Source organism: Pimephales promelas, chromosome 7 (assembly GCF_988280905.1).
Source record: "Pimephales promelas chromosome 7, fPimPro1.hap1.1, whole genome shotgun sequence".
In the NCBI taxonomy this organism is placed as follows: Eukaryota; Metazoa; Chordata; class Actinopteri; order Cypriniformes; family Leuciscidae; genus Pimephales; species Pimephales promelas.
Window position 1 is genome coordinate 26,841,164 of NC_142775.1, and position 12,867 is coordinate 26,854,030.

Consider the following 12,867-nt stretch of genomic DNA (forward strand, 5'->3'; position numbering starts at 1 on the left):
TGCTTTATTCTATGATATTGGCATACTATGCCTGCACCAGCCAAATCATTTGACCACGTTCTTCACCTACATCAAGATATAAAGACACACTTTGCCGCTTCTCTTCTTCAACAGCCATTTAGATTCTATCCAGATCATGGCATCAGTGTAACAGACCCTCCCCCCCAAAGAGACAGCCCACTGTGATGTGTTCTGTCAAACCCTATGAATGCAGATTAATGCATAGTTACTTTAAGCCTGTAGAATGCATATGTGGGTCACAAATGAGATTCTTCTCTGAAATGCAAATTAGATATAACACGACTTCTATATCTGTCAATCAAAAAAAAAAAAAATGTCAATGATAGTTGTGATTTTTACAACTGGGACATGTGAATCTTCATCTTAATTTTTTTTAGGAATAGGGAAAGTAAAGGGAAAATGTTTTCTTTATTAATACCACAAGTTTACATGTATACATTTAAAAAAGGTAACCCTATGCTTTTCCTGTTATATAAATAGACACAAAATTACACAAAATTAGGGTGACCATATGTGTGTGTCTACATGCATAATTATAAACTAGGGGTATTAATGATGGGGTTTTAAGATGAAAAAGACTACTTTTTATGAAAGTCCATCATCAGAATAGATAAATCCAAATATTACATTGTACAGTTGTGATAAAATAGAGTTTGCAGGCTTACAGTACTACTCATGTCCTTGACTGTGTGAGCTCGGAGAAAACTGAAGGTATAAAGAGTGCATGTTCTTCCGAATCAGATTGATTTCTACTTTAATCCACTGCTTTGTGAGTTCATCTTTCACAGGCTCCTTTTTTTAAAGTGAATAAATATTATATAATGTATACATTTTATAAATGTATATTTTTTGTAATATAATTTGTGAAAAACAAAATGTTTTAAATATTGTGTGGTCACATTGACACTTAAAATGTATAATTTTATGCAAACAGCATAATACACAAATGAAATATGTATAATAATGACATATTTAATAGATTATATTTTTCAATAAGGGTTAGTGTTGCTTTAAAGCCAGAGAAAGTTTTCATAGGTAAGGTTGGTTGGAGAGAAAGAGACAGCAATGTAACTTCCCCACAAAGCACAGCTGCCATCTAGTGTTAGAAAGAGCCATCCAGTATGTGGCATAACAGATCCACTGAGTTAAATTGTGTTGATGTTTTTAATCCTTTTCTCAAAGTCTGTGCTCAAAATCAGCACAAATGAAAACAGCAAACCAAATAACTGCATTGATTTAAATTATATTTTGCTCAATAAGTAAAGTAAACCACATGGTGGTGAAAACTAAAGTAGATATTTAAGTAATAAAAACCTTTTATTTGTCCCGATACGCGTTTTATGGACCCAACTACAAAGAAAATACACTATGCAGATCACATTAGCACAATCAAACATACTCACAATTGGAGAAGTGCCACTCTTACAAGGGGAGAGGTAAGAGTTGTTTAATCCGAGGTACCAGTACAGCATTCACAAAGACAGCTAATATACAATGGGATGCATAATAACAAACGCAGTCTGTGAAATCGAGTCATGCACATGTATAAAAATAAAGCATTATAATAATACAAACCACACTGTTTATATAAAAGGGTATTATCAAAGGAAACATGATGATTATGATAAAAAAAGAGCATAAAACAATACCACAGACATTAACACAAATATCCACCGACATTTCTAAAATGTTTTGTCAAATGCTAATTAGTATCAAATTCTGGATAAAAAATATTTATTGTGAACACAAATGAAAATATAGTAGCTCTGAATGTGTAAATAAAACAGCTCTTAAATCTTTATAATACTGAAACAAAGGAATTAGTGTTGGCACATTGGTAATAGAACAGACATAATTTAAGTTGCTGTTTATCTGCCATGATTAAGGGGCACAATAAATATTGGCACTGCTGAAAAAAAAAAAAAAAAAACACACCCAAATTATGGACAACCTAAAAAGTTGAATCTTTCAAAATAATGAGAACTACACTGTATGAATAAAGGCAACAAGAAAGGCACAATGTGAATTTGTGCTTTATATGTTGACTGGTTAATGGTTTATGGTACAAGTTTGATCAGACAGAGTATATTTTCTGGTTGTCTCAGAGCTCTACAGTCCGGAGATGCCCACGAGGAGAAACACTGCCTAGGTTATGTAGAATACACTCTGAAGCCTCCACTACGCTTCCACAACATGACCAGTGGGGCTTACCAGGGTGTCCTTTATGACCATGTCCACAACCCTGAAAACCTCCTAAATGCGCACACACACCCACACACACAAACACATTCCCTTTAATGTAATTAAATACATATTATATTAAAAATATTTTTGTACTACAGTACCTGGCATGGTCCCTGTGCAGCCACAGCGTGCCTCTTTAGCGCCCCCACTAGAGCAGAAGGAACAGCAATGGAATACGCCACAGTGGCGTCTGAACTTCCTCTTCACATTTAACACGAAAGGTGATCCCTGGAAAACACAGATTGTTGGAATGTCAGTCCCCTCCCAGCATCACTGATATTCCTTCAAACGGGCCAATAATTTTGTTGTTATTATAAGACACGTGCTGGTTTTGGTTTAACTGGACAGTTACCTGGACGTGCTGTGCTTTTACACAAACCCACACAGAGTAAAGACCTGCTTCAGCCGGGGTGTAAGACACACCATAGGAGCCATCACCGTTATCCACCACACACACCTCCACAGAGCTGCCAGAGAGGGGAAAAGAGGAGTCACATTCTGAGGTGATAAAAAATGATGAGGACATTGAAGATCTTAATGGAGAACTTTTATTGCAGTGTAGCAGTGACAGTCTGTCAGAATGAACCCAAAACATCCTAAACTCAAGTCCTGTTACAGTATACCACCCCTAATGTAAGTGAAGTTGCTCCTTTTGTACAAAGTTAGACACCCTATAGTCAGAGATGGTTCTTAGGGTCCCTCACTTGCTCCCATTCTACAATTGAATGGATTCTACATTTGCTCAGGATTTTATCCATTCAAATCGTAATGAAACTGTTGACTTTGTTCTACTTCTACACCTCCAGCGGTTCTGTTCCCTGGATATGGGCTAGAGCGGCTGGTCGTTTGTGATGGCTGAACAGCTCCAGGACTCCTGCCGCAAGTGGCTGCTGGCTGAGGGAAGCGACATCGGGGAGTTCATTGACCACGTGGTACTGGAGCAGTTCATCGCCTGTCTGCCAAGGAAGACGGCGGAGTGGGTCTAGTGCCACTGACTGACGTCGCTGGACTTGGCCATTCAGCACAGGAGGACCAGTTGGTGGCGTGCTCTCTCTCTCTCCTCCTTTTCTTCCTGTTCCCGCTCGTCCTGTTCTCCTTCCTAGGTCCCGTCCTCCTGGACCATTCCGTGGCCCACCCCGGTGGTGGAATTTGTTTGCGAGAATGATTTGAGTGACCGCTGATTCTAGTGAATTCAATTTCTTTACATAGTGCTGTGTGCACAACTTTGAGTTTGTTCAGTTTACTTTTTTCCAATAAAAACCCACAGTCTCCACAAGCCCTGTCCTCTTCCATCCCTGAAACTTGAACATTGTTACACTGACAATATGCATCACATCAAGTTAAATACTTAGTTTAAATTAATCATTGTGTAATCCAAATGTATGAAAACATAATATGCAATTAAAGTACTTTAATTCAGGCCTAAATATCAAGTAATAAAAACTGAAATATTATAAAAGTATGCAAACATTTTTTTTTTCAATTTGATAAAATGGCATGTGCATTAATGGTTATAAGTGTAGAATCTATAAGTATTGGCAAATCTACTGTCATTTTTAAAAATGTGGTGGTCTTAATTTTCCCTGTGTACTCACCAATCCTTCCTATCCTTGTGGACTATGCTGACCAGCACAGGGTCTCCACCTCGGCCCATCTGCTCTCCAGAGGAGTCCCTGCAAACCAGAGTGAACTCGTCCCGCTGGCCTTCACGACCTCGCTCCACACCTAATAAATAAATAAATAAATGTGATAAATATCAATATCAAAATAAAGGCAAGCAGCAGTATATTGTCCTACCGAGGTAAACCTGCATGTGGCATGCTGGGACAGAGCTGGAAAAGTGACACAGCACCAGACCAGTACATGAAAAGGTTGAGTTGTTGTCATAGTAGCCAGGAATGTTAACTGCTATTTATCCCAGTGTCATGCCCTAGCCCTTTTGTTGTGTGCACTTGTGTATGCATCTGTGTGTGGAACAAAAGTGGATCTAAAGTCTCTCTTTCAGGCTTCAGATCTTGTTGCACAGAAAACTTAAAATATACAATTTCATCTGAAACGGTTTCTGAGGAATGTGCACTCACTGAACCGTCATGTGTTTGACAAAGACCTTAAGATTCCACAGAAGAGTCACAAAACCAAACTCTACTACATGTTACCACAGTTTCTTGAGTAACGTCATTCATGATTCAAAACAGACTAATGACCCAATTCAGAGGGAGAGGAGCTCATAAAAGTACAGTTTTATATCAGATTTCACTTTAAAAGAAGCAGTTAATTTTTTTTTTTTTAATTCTCTTTTATTTACTCACCTTCATTTCATTTCAAACCTTTATGACATTATTCTGTGGAACATACATTCTTGGAAATATATTTCAATAATAACAATATAATGAAAGTTAAAAAGAAATGGCACTGTCAAGCTCTAAAATGAAACGTCATAAAAGTGGTCCAAGTTATATTTAAAGGGATACTCCACCCAAAATGGAGTATCCAATTTTTATGGTTTTAATTTACTTTAAATGGTGCTTGTGTGTCATGTTTATAAGTATCAGTTCTCATACCTTGTATGGAATTCCAATTGCATGGAAAGAGCGATCAGAACAGTGCAAAATTTCTGGTGCTTCTTTGATTAAAGAAAGTCTTAATTTTTGGAATAACATCAATAACTGACAATTTCCAGGTGGAAACTTTAGAACAGGTGAACTATTCCTTTAAAGTTGGGGTCTTCCTTTGGCAGCGGTGTTAAATCTCTTACACCACATCCTAACCATGCAATATGATTTCAGCGACAAGCACTTTGTCTCTCCACACCACACCATCCACTTTTTTATGTCCTTCCCCCACTGTCTCGTTCACTCGGATGTATGTATATTACATTGCACGAATGCCCACTACTGGCATAACCCTGGCAATGTGTTTAAATGGAAAGCCCTAAGCCCACTTGATCACTAGGAATTTGCTATGGAGCCTGCCGTAAAAATTACTGTTGAGACGTCACAATTGTGTTGGATTTTGGTCAATGGATCTAAACATACAAGTAAAATCGAGGGTTTGAGGGTGTGTCCAAATAACATTTCCCTCATCCACCCGACGAAGCTGAACGCATTCAAAATGGTGGAGGCAATTCCCCTGAAAGGAAGTGCTTAGGGAAGTTTGCAAGCTTATGTCTAAAAGTGGAGTTAAACGCAGCCCAGACCTACTCTCACCTTCTCCCTGGATAGTGCACTTGCTGGGATCCAAAGTCTTGGCATGTAGAACTCCAACCACAGGAAATCCCTCAATCTCCCCAGCACTCTCCTGAGGAAGAAAACAGATGCTGCTGGCATTATCGTGGGTGATCGTCGTTGGGTGTGGATCGTATCCTGACTCTACAAGGTTCATCAATCTCCTCATAGTAACTCCTTTGGCACTGAGGATTTCGGCATCTGAACCACACATGAGCAGGCGTTCTGCAAAGTCCACTCCCCCACGGACGTCAGACAAGGCTTGGTGCAGTTGAGCCTTCTGCAGATGGAGTTGGTTCCTGCGCTGCATTTTCAAGTCCTCCAGTGACCGCAGCAGCGAACAGCAATGTGCCTCCACAGCGTTGGCATAACTCCGAGCAAACGCCCGAATCTCACCCGCCAATGTGTCAGTCCTTGCCCGCAAAGCCTCTTGGGATGTGTCCACGCATCTCATTGACTCCTCCAGACGAGCAAGACGAGGCCTCAAGCTCCTGACGACCAAACCCCTGATGCGATCTCCATGGCGACTGATGACCTCATGGGCAGAGCTGCAGTGGTGGTCACGGTGAAAGGTGGCCGCACACTCCAGGCACACAGTGAGGTCACATGGCTCGCAGAAGAGGCGTAACTCCTGACCAGGATGCAGCGAGCACAGGATGGGTCTAGTGAGACGACCCTGGGATTTCAGCTCCTGTAGGCTTTGGATAGAGTGAGAGGAGGTCCTCTTCTGTCTCCTGCAGGGAAGATACATATTACAGGACTTAGTTTGCATTCAAGTCACAATGAAAAGATTGTATTTATGAGTTGAATGCTCATTAACACCACCACAAATTTGTAATTTCTAGGGAAAATCCCTGGATTTTATTTAAGCCCATAGTTTCAGGGCATTTCATAGAGAAAACATGGTGGAATCAAAGAATGATGCATCTGTTGACAGTACATTTGTAATAAGAATGATTTCCCCCCCCTCATTTACAATAAAACTAAATAAGTTGCATAAATGTACGATAGTGTACAAAATACAGTAGCATTGAACAGTTATGATAGAATATATATACCACGATTAAGCAATTTAGTCATGGTCACAATTTGTGGTTGTTGAATAAATGCACTTACTCTGCGCTAGAATACCAAGTCTTTTTTAGTTGTTTTAATAGAAACATTAACAAAATGTATTTCACTTCAATTTAGTTTATTTCAGTTTACTACGATTACAAAAACAAAGAAAAACACATGATGATATGCAATGCATTCTTCATCATTTAGTAGAAGAAAAGTTCTTGCTTTATTTTTTTGTAAGAAAACGTGCAGATTAATCTGACCATATTCATTGAAAGCACCTGGCATTATAATTATGACTTAACAATTTGTGTAAACAAACTTCACAAGAGAACTTGAATGCACCATTTTGCAATGGCTGTTTAAATGAAGTAGAGAATGCATTAGGGGGGTGTTCAGTTCACACAGGACACGTCTTTGGGACAGCCATTTTTGACCATTCAAGGTGTAATGTTACATCTGAATAACCATAGGTCTTGACCTTTGACCCTTACCCAAATTCTAATCTGGTCACCGTCTTTAAATTTTCTGAAATAACAAGAACAGTTCGTGTCGCGATAAACTAACCTGTGGGCCTGACTGCAGAAGTCGCATAGGTTGACACAGCACACCTCACAGCGCTTCCCCGCGTTACTGTCGCTGCACAAGTCGCACAAAACGCTGCTGCTGTCGACTAGCAATGTCTCCGTGAAAACCTCGTCTAGCGCGAGATGATCAGTGGTCAGCCCATCCACACCCGAGGGCGGCAGATTCACCTCTGAATCGCACTCAGGACACAGAATCGTGGAGCCAGAGTTGTGTCCGTGCGTCTCATCCTCAGGCGATCGTCGTTCCCCGTTCATGCGACGCACGGAAAACGGCTCGAGCTGGCGAACGCAGTCCGCACAGAAAGTATGCAAGCAAGGCAGGATTTTAGGGTCTCGATACATCCGATTACAAACACCACAGACCGGTCTGGACTTCTTTCCCGAGTCCCCATTGCTTTCACCCAAGACGGTTTCTCGCTTTTCTTTTTGAACTAATCGCTCTTTGCAAAGTGACATCGTAGTTATTATTTTTTTATGAGGGTTTTATTATAACTCGCGCTTATTCAAAAACAAATGATGACGCGACAGTAGTAGCCTGCTTTTGGTAGTATTTACAAAAAAAATGTAACTCAGTCCAAACTTTCTGAGAGAGTTAACTTTTTCACCCATGTTATTTGAGAACGTGTCTCGCCATCCAATCATATTATGCGTTCACATTTGGGGGCGTAGCCTGAAATCTGACCTATTCTAGCCTTTACTGTCTATGATTCTAGCCAGTCCCCAATCTTCTGGCTAGACAGATCAAACCACCACTCACAGGTCAAGATTTGCAGTTCATGCTTTATTTCTTGCTAAAATGTAATTCATTCCTTTACAAAATACCCTTAATTAATCCATTTGCAAAAGTTCCTTTAAATATTGCCATTTTTATAATAAACCATGGAGACTATTTGTAATAGCCTAATAACAATATACAATGTATTAGAAGTGATTTTGGATGTAGGTTTGACAATGTCATTGTATTGGTTATAGTCAGCAATTATAGCAAAGGTCTTTTGTTATCGGTGCCACTTTATCATTAATGTTTCAATAAAATCATAGCAATAGCCTACATTGGTAAAAGTATTTATTCATCTTTGTTGACCGTTGAAAAAAATACAAAGGTTAATTATTTCATGTTAGCTCAGGTCCATATTAACAGATACAAGTTTTGTTTTAATTAGCCTACTATATTAGTAAATGTTGAAATTAATATTAAATAAGATTTAACATTAAATAACACGCCACAACGCGGTCTCCTGAACTGCCGCCTTCACTGTGGCTGCCCTAAAGGCTGCCCGTAGGGTCATCTCCGCTCTGGCCGCATGCACAGCCTGCTCTGCCCCGGTCGCCTGCTCCGCCCTGGTCCGCCCACGCTCCATGGCCCATTGCAATGTCCTGGACTCGTTCCCCTATACAGGTCTGGCCCTCCATCCCTCCCCCGGGCTGCCTCCGCTTCACCACCCTCCTGAACTATTGTGGTTTTGCCTTGATTGGCATTGGGAGCCACCCATAAGGGAGGGGCTATCATGCTGTGGGTGTTGTGTCTTGTTCCTTGTTCTTGTCTGTCATGTCATGCCCTGTTTGTCATGTGGTCCTGCCGTGTGTCTTGTCTTTTGTTAATTGTCTGATCATTGTTCACAGGTGTTCCTTGTCTTGTAATTAGTCAGTGTACGGGCTATATGCACGGCAGTATTTCCGTGAAGGTCGATGCTGGATTACTTCTGCCGATTGTAGAGTCTAATGCTATACCGAGAATGTATATTGGATTTTATACTCTATGGTTATACTAAAGAAACGTTAGTCACTAAAACAGACAAAATAGACACCCCTCATTGTGTTTATGCTTCTTTTTTAAATTATATTAAATAAACATAACTAATTACATCTAAACGTATAAAGTTTCGTTTCAAAGATGGGAGGACAGTAAATTTGGAAGACTCTGCCATAATCCCATTTTCCTCGGTTTTCCTCCGTTTTAAATCTCCCCAACCGGAAATTGAAGAGCATCTTTGCATCAAATGCGGAACTTATGTGTGCATATAGCCCATTTAAGCCCTTTTGTTTGCCCTGTGTCTTTGTTGTACATTGAATGTTTCTTGTCCAGGTTGCCAGGTTTCATGCCTTGCCTGTTTTTTGATTTAGTTATATAATTAAAGTTTGCATTTGGGTCCTTACAGCTTGCCTCTTGCCATTCATTACAGTGACCTTTTTGTAAATTGTACCTTTTTATCATCAATTAATTTATAGGCATGCTTATTGTGGTTATATAAAATAGGATAATAAAAGAGATACTGATACTGTACAATGTCTCAAATAAGAAAAAAATCAGTGTAAAGAAAGTCCTTTATTGGTAATACAAACATTTTTCCAAGAACATTTTAAGGTAATATGTGAACAATAATAAATATCACATATGTTTGCAGATTAGCTGACATTTTGTCAATAACAATGTTTCATATGAAATAATTCATTGGATTTATGTGAAACATGAATTTGGATTTAGATATGTCCATTGCAGGTTTCAAAAATCTCATGTACTTTTTTTTTTTTTTTAAATACAGTTTCTGTTTTTATTGGGAAATGTCATTATCGTTCAGGATGTGTGATTAATAGATTGCATTTTTGTACTGTCAGCAGCCAACCTGAGGAAACATCAGTCAACCACTGGAGATACTTGTCTAGGTTACAGAGAGAAGAAGGATGACTGTGAACAGAAGTTGTAAGGATGACACTTTTGTAGATGCAGCACTGAAAATGAAGTATGTCTTCTCCGTCACTCTGTTTGCTGAAGAAGAATCATAAAGAAAAAAACAATGTTGACTTTAAGACAGAAACTCATGATTTGATCAACATGCTGCACGTGTCATTCTATTTAATGAGTGACACAATTTGTTTGTCCATTCTGTCCAGAAAGTTGTTTTAACAAATTTGATTTTATATGCTGTGTAAATATTATGATTATGGGTGAGCCCTTCTTAACAACTAGTCTTTACATTTTGTTGTCAATATCTACGGTTTTACCTGTTACAGTTGCCTCTGAGATAGCTTTCACAAGAGCGTTCTCGATAAGACAGGTGTAGATATCATCCACTTTTACTTGGGTTTCCAGGACACTAGTAACTTGCATGATTCCAGCGTTGATGTTGATGAAATTGGTGCTGCTGTTTAAAAGCAGCCCACTCTGACTCATCCAGCTAACCTCTGGTTTGGGAAACCATCTATGAGCCTCAGCAAAAAGAGAGCCATTTCCCCTTTGAGTAAATGTGGGAGCTGTGAAAGCTGCAAAGAAACAGATATGAGCAGATCAGATATACACTAAATGTGTGTATATGTTAGCAATAAGGTACGAGACTGTGCTGCATGTATCGTGAAAAAGTCTGCAACCCCTTCAGCCGTTACTTATTCACGATGCAGCACTTGCCTCGAGTACCTTATTGCTTACATATAATTTGTGTCATTGTTACTTTGTGATTAATTGTGAAATTTACTAGCAATTTCCAGTGCATTCAAAGATAGTCAGATTGATTCAGTAATTTTAATAATTTTGTTCATCTCTGAGCACACAATAGTTTAGTTCCTATGAATCAGTTTAGGACAAATCATTTAAGTGGCGCGATTCTGAAGTCTGCATACAATGGAAACGTCTCGGTTACGTATGTAACCCTAGTTCCCTGATAGGGAAAGAGACGCTGCGTCAAACGCTGTGCATTCCCACAGCGTTTGACGCAGCTCGAAGTTCCCTTGAAAGGGAACTGTACTATCCCATGAGACAACCGGAGAGGATTTATGAATGACAGTGGACAACTGCCGGTGGTAGGTCATTTGATAATGACAACATGGCTGATCCCGATTACAGTCATACTACACTCGTACTAAAGATATACTTTTAAGCGGTCGTGAAGTAATTACTTGTTCAAAATAAGTACCTATCAAGAAAGTATACAATTTCGGATGCAGCCAGAAGCTTTTTTTGGATTTCAGTGAATCAGGGTTTTTAACAAATCAAATTAGAGAATGATTCAGTGACCCGCTCATTGAGACTTACTTGTTGTCGCCTACTTTTGGATCTATAAAGCAGAAATAAGATATGTGGATTTAAATATTTATTTACTTTGAAATAAATGAATAAAGAATGTATTTACCAGCAACTCTAAGGTTAACGCTCGTAGTCCCTGAGACTTTTGGTGCATTGACAGTGACGCGATACACACCCTCATCCTCCATCTTCACATTTCTCAGCAGAAGGGAGGCGTTGCCAGTTGATATAACATCTGAGAACAGTTGAGCCCTGTTTTTGAACTGTTTGTTCTGCCCCTGGAGTTGGGCTGCTTTGTTTTTGTATTCATAGACCACACCACTGACAGCATCTTTTAGCCAAGTAATTGACACATCACTCAATTTCTCATTGCCACTGTTGCTAAGAAACCTGCAATCCAGGACCACATCCTCCTCAAGATTCCCCACAATAGAGGGACTGCTGCTCTCAACGGTACCTTGGGACACTTCAAAATCAAACATAGACGTTTAGTTTTTACATCAACTACTAAATGTTGTACAAACTATGCAAACTGTTTATATTTTACTAACCTGAAAATGCAATAGCCAAAATGAAAATGATGAGTCCAGAAATGACCACAATCAGAACAATCATACTGCAAAAGACATACATTTGATGAAAAACATTCAGTATGGACTAATTGCACTATAATCTTCAAACTGAAATTGTTTGAAAAAGTTGCTCATTCTACCTTGAAAAGATTATTTGTCCAATTGAAGCCATTCTGGTAATCTGTTCCTACTTTCGAGCAGTATCTTTGATGAATCGATGTTCCACTCTGTTCATCATCTCTGCCGATGGCATAGTAAATCAACAGGCTAAGATGGACGAGCACTTCCTAATCCCGTAGACTAGTTTCAAACTGTACTTCCACTGAAAGAGATCAGCACCTCCTCCCTCTGTCAATATTACCTCTGAGAGGAGTGTCCTGACACACTTCATGAACACAGTTTGGCAAGAGTCGTGTGGTTATGACATGAACAGTTGCAAATGTTAGAAGTCAGACTGGCTTAACCAAGGGTGTCCAAACTCAGTCCAGGGCCACTGTCCTGCAGAGTTTAGCTTCGACTTGCCTCAACACACCTGCCTGGATGTTTACCTTGATTAAAACCATCATCCTTTAGCGTCCTTGAGCCACCATACAGACTGTATTGTTTCAGGTAATGACTTAGATTATAAAAGTCACACATAGAGAAGAGCACACAAGAGCCAGGAATGCGATTTAAACTTTAGACAGAAAGCAATAAACTGTACAAGGGCCCATAAACCCCACTGACGACCCTTAGGTCTGTGCACATTCAGTTCTGTTTCATTGAGCAGTCTTGCTCTCTGCTAGAATGTGTTGTTTGAGATCAGAAACAGTTAAAAGCACAAAATTCAGATTACTTCAGGTCCTTTAACTTGAGTTTAACGAGTAGTAACCATTAATTATGTAAGTCAAATCTTCTGTTCTTTCAGTGTTCACTTGTTTTCTGTCCCTGCACTTAAAGTAGCCAATTACAATAATCTGTAAATACCATGAACCATATATTAGATTACAATAATCCATTTAACCCTCCTATTATCCTTGGGGTCAATTTGACCCCATTCAATGTTTAACGTCTGTAAAAACATATTGTTATTTATTTATTTTGCTTCAAATTTAATGACTTTTCCTAATTTAATGGGGACAACTCTGTAAACATAAAATTAA

The 12,867-nt window shown here is 39.3% G+C and overlaps 2 protein-coding genes across 2 annotated transcripts; both read right to left on the reverse strand.

Moving 5' to 3' along the window:
- Positions 1 to 1,426: 1,426 nt before the first annotated feature.
- Positions 1,427 to 7,764, reverse strand: trim45 (tripartite motif containing 45). The gene is made up of 6 exons (XM_039651421.2): positions 7,116 to 7,764; positions 5,472 to 6,223; positions 3,861 to 3,990; positions 2,618 to 2,732; positions 2,367 to 2,493; positions 1,427 to 2,274 (listed from the first exon to the last, which is right to left on the reverse strand). Exons 1-6 carry the CDS (start codon positions 7,589 to 7,591, stop codon positions 2,123 to 2,125), a joined length of 1,752 nt encoding a protein of 583 aa, XP_039507355.2. The 5' UTR covers positions 7,592 to 7,764; the 3' UTR covers positions 1,427 to 2,122.
- A 1,701-nt stretch (positions 7,765 to 9,465) lies between these two features.
- vtcn1 (V-set domain containing T cell activation inhibitor 1) lies at positions 9,466 to 12,035 on the reverse strand. Its single transcript, XM_039651637.2, has 5 exons — positions 11,866 to 12,035; positions 11,705 to 11,769; positions 11,260 to 11,619; positions 10,139 to 10,396; positions 9,466 to 9,902 (listed from the first exon to the last, which is right to left on the reverse strand). The coding sequence occupies exons 1-5, from the start codon at positions 11,895 to 11,897 to the stop codon at positions 9,796 to 9,798; spliced, it is 822 nt and encodes a 273-aa protein (XP_039507571.2). The 5' UTR covers positions 11,898 to 12,035; the 3' UTR covers positions 9,466 to 9,795.
- Between the last annotated feature and the right edge of the window lie 832 nt (positions 12,036 to 12,867).

Bases quoted from the DNA above. Each gene is read 5' to 3' on its own strand.
- trim45 (XM_039651421.2), bottom strand. From the start codon at position 7,591: ATGTCACTTTGCAAAGAGCGATTAGTTCAAAAAGAAAAGCGAGAAACC. The intron at 2,494-2,617 runs GTAACTGTCCAG...TGTGTTTTCCAG, and splicing joins TAAAAGCACAGCACGTCCAG to GGATCACCTTTCGTGTTAAA. The intron at 2,275-2,366 runs GTACTGTAGTAC...GTGCGCATTTAG, and splicing joins CTGCACAGGGACCATGCCAG to GAGGTTTTCAGGGTTGTGGA.
- vtcn1 (XM_039651637.2), bottom strand. From the start codon at position 11,897: ATGGCTTCAATTGGACAAATAATCTTTTCAAG. The intron at 11,770-11,865 runs GTAGAATGAGCA...TGTCTTTTGCAG, and splicing joins GGACAAATAATCTTTTCAAG to TATGATTGTTCTGATTGTGG. The intron at 11,620-11,704 runs GTTAGTAAAATA...TTGATTTTGAAG, and splicing joins TTTGGCTATTGCATTTTCAG to TGTCCCAAGGTACCGTTGAG.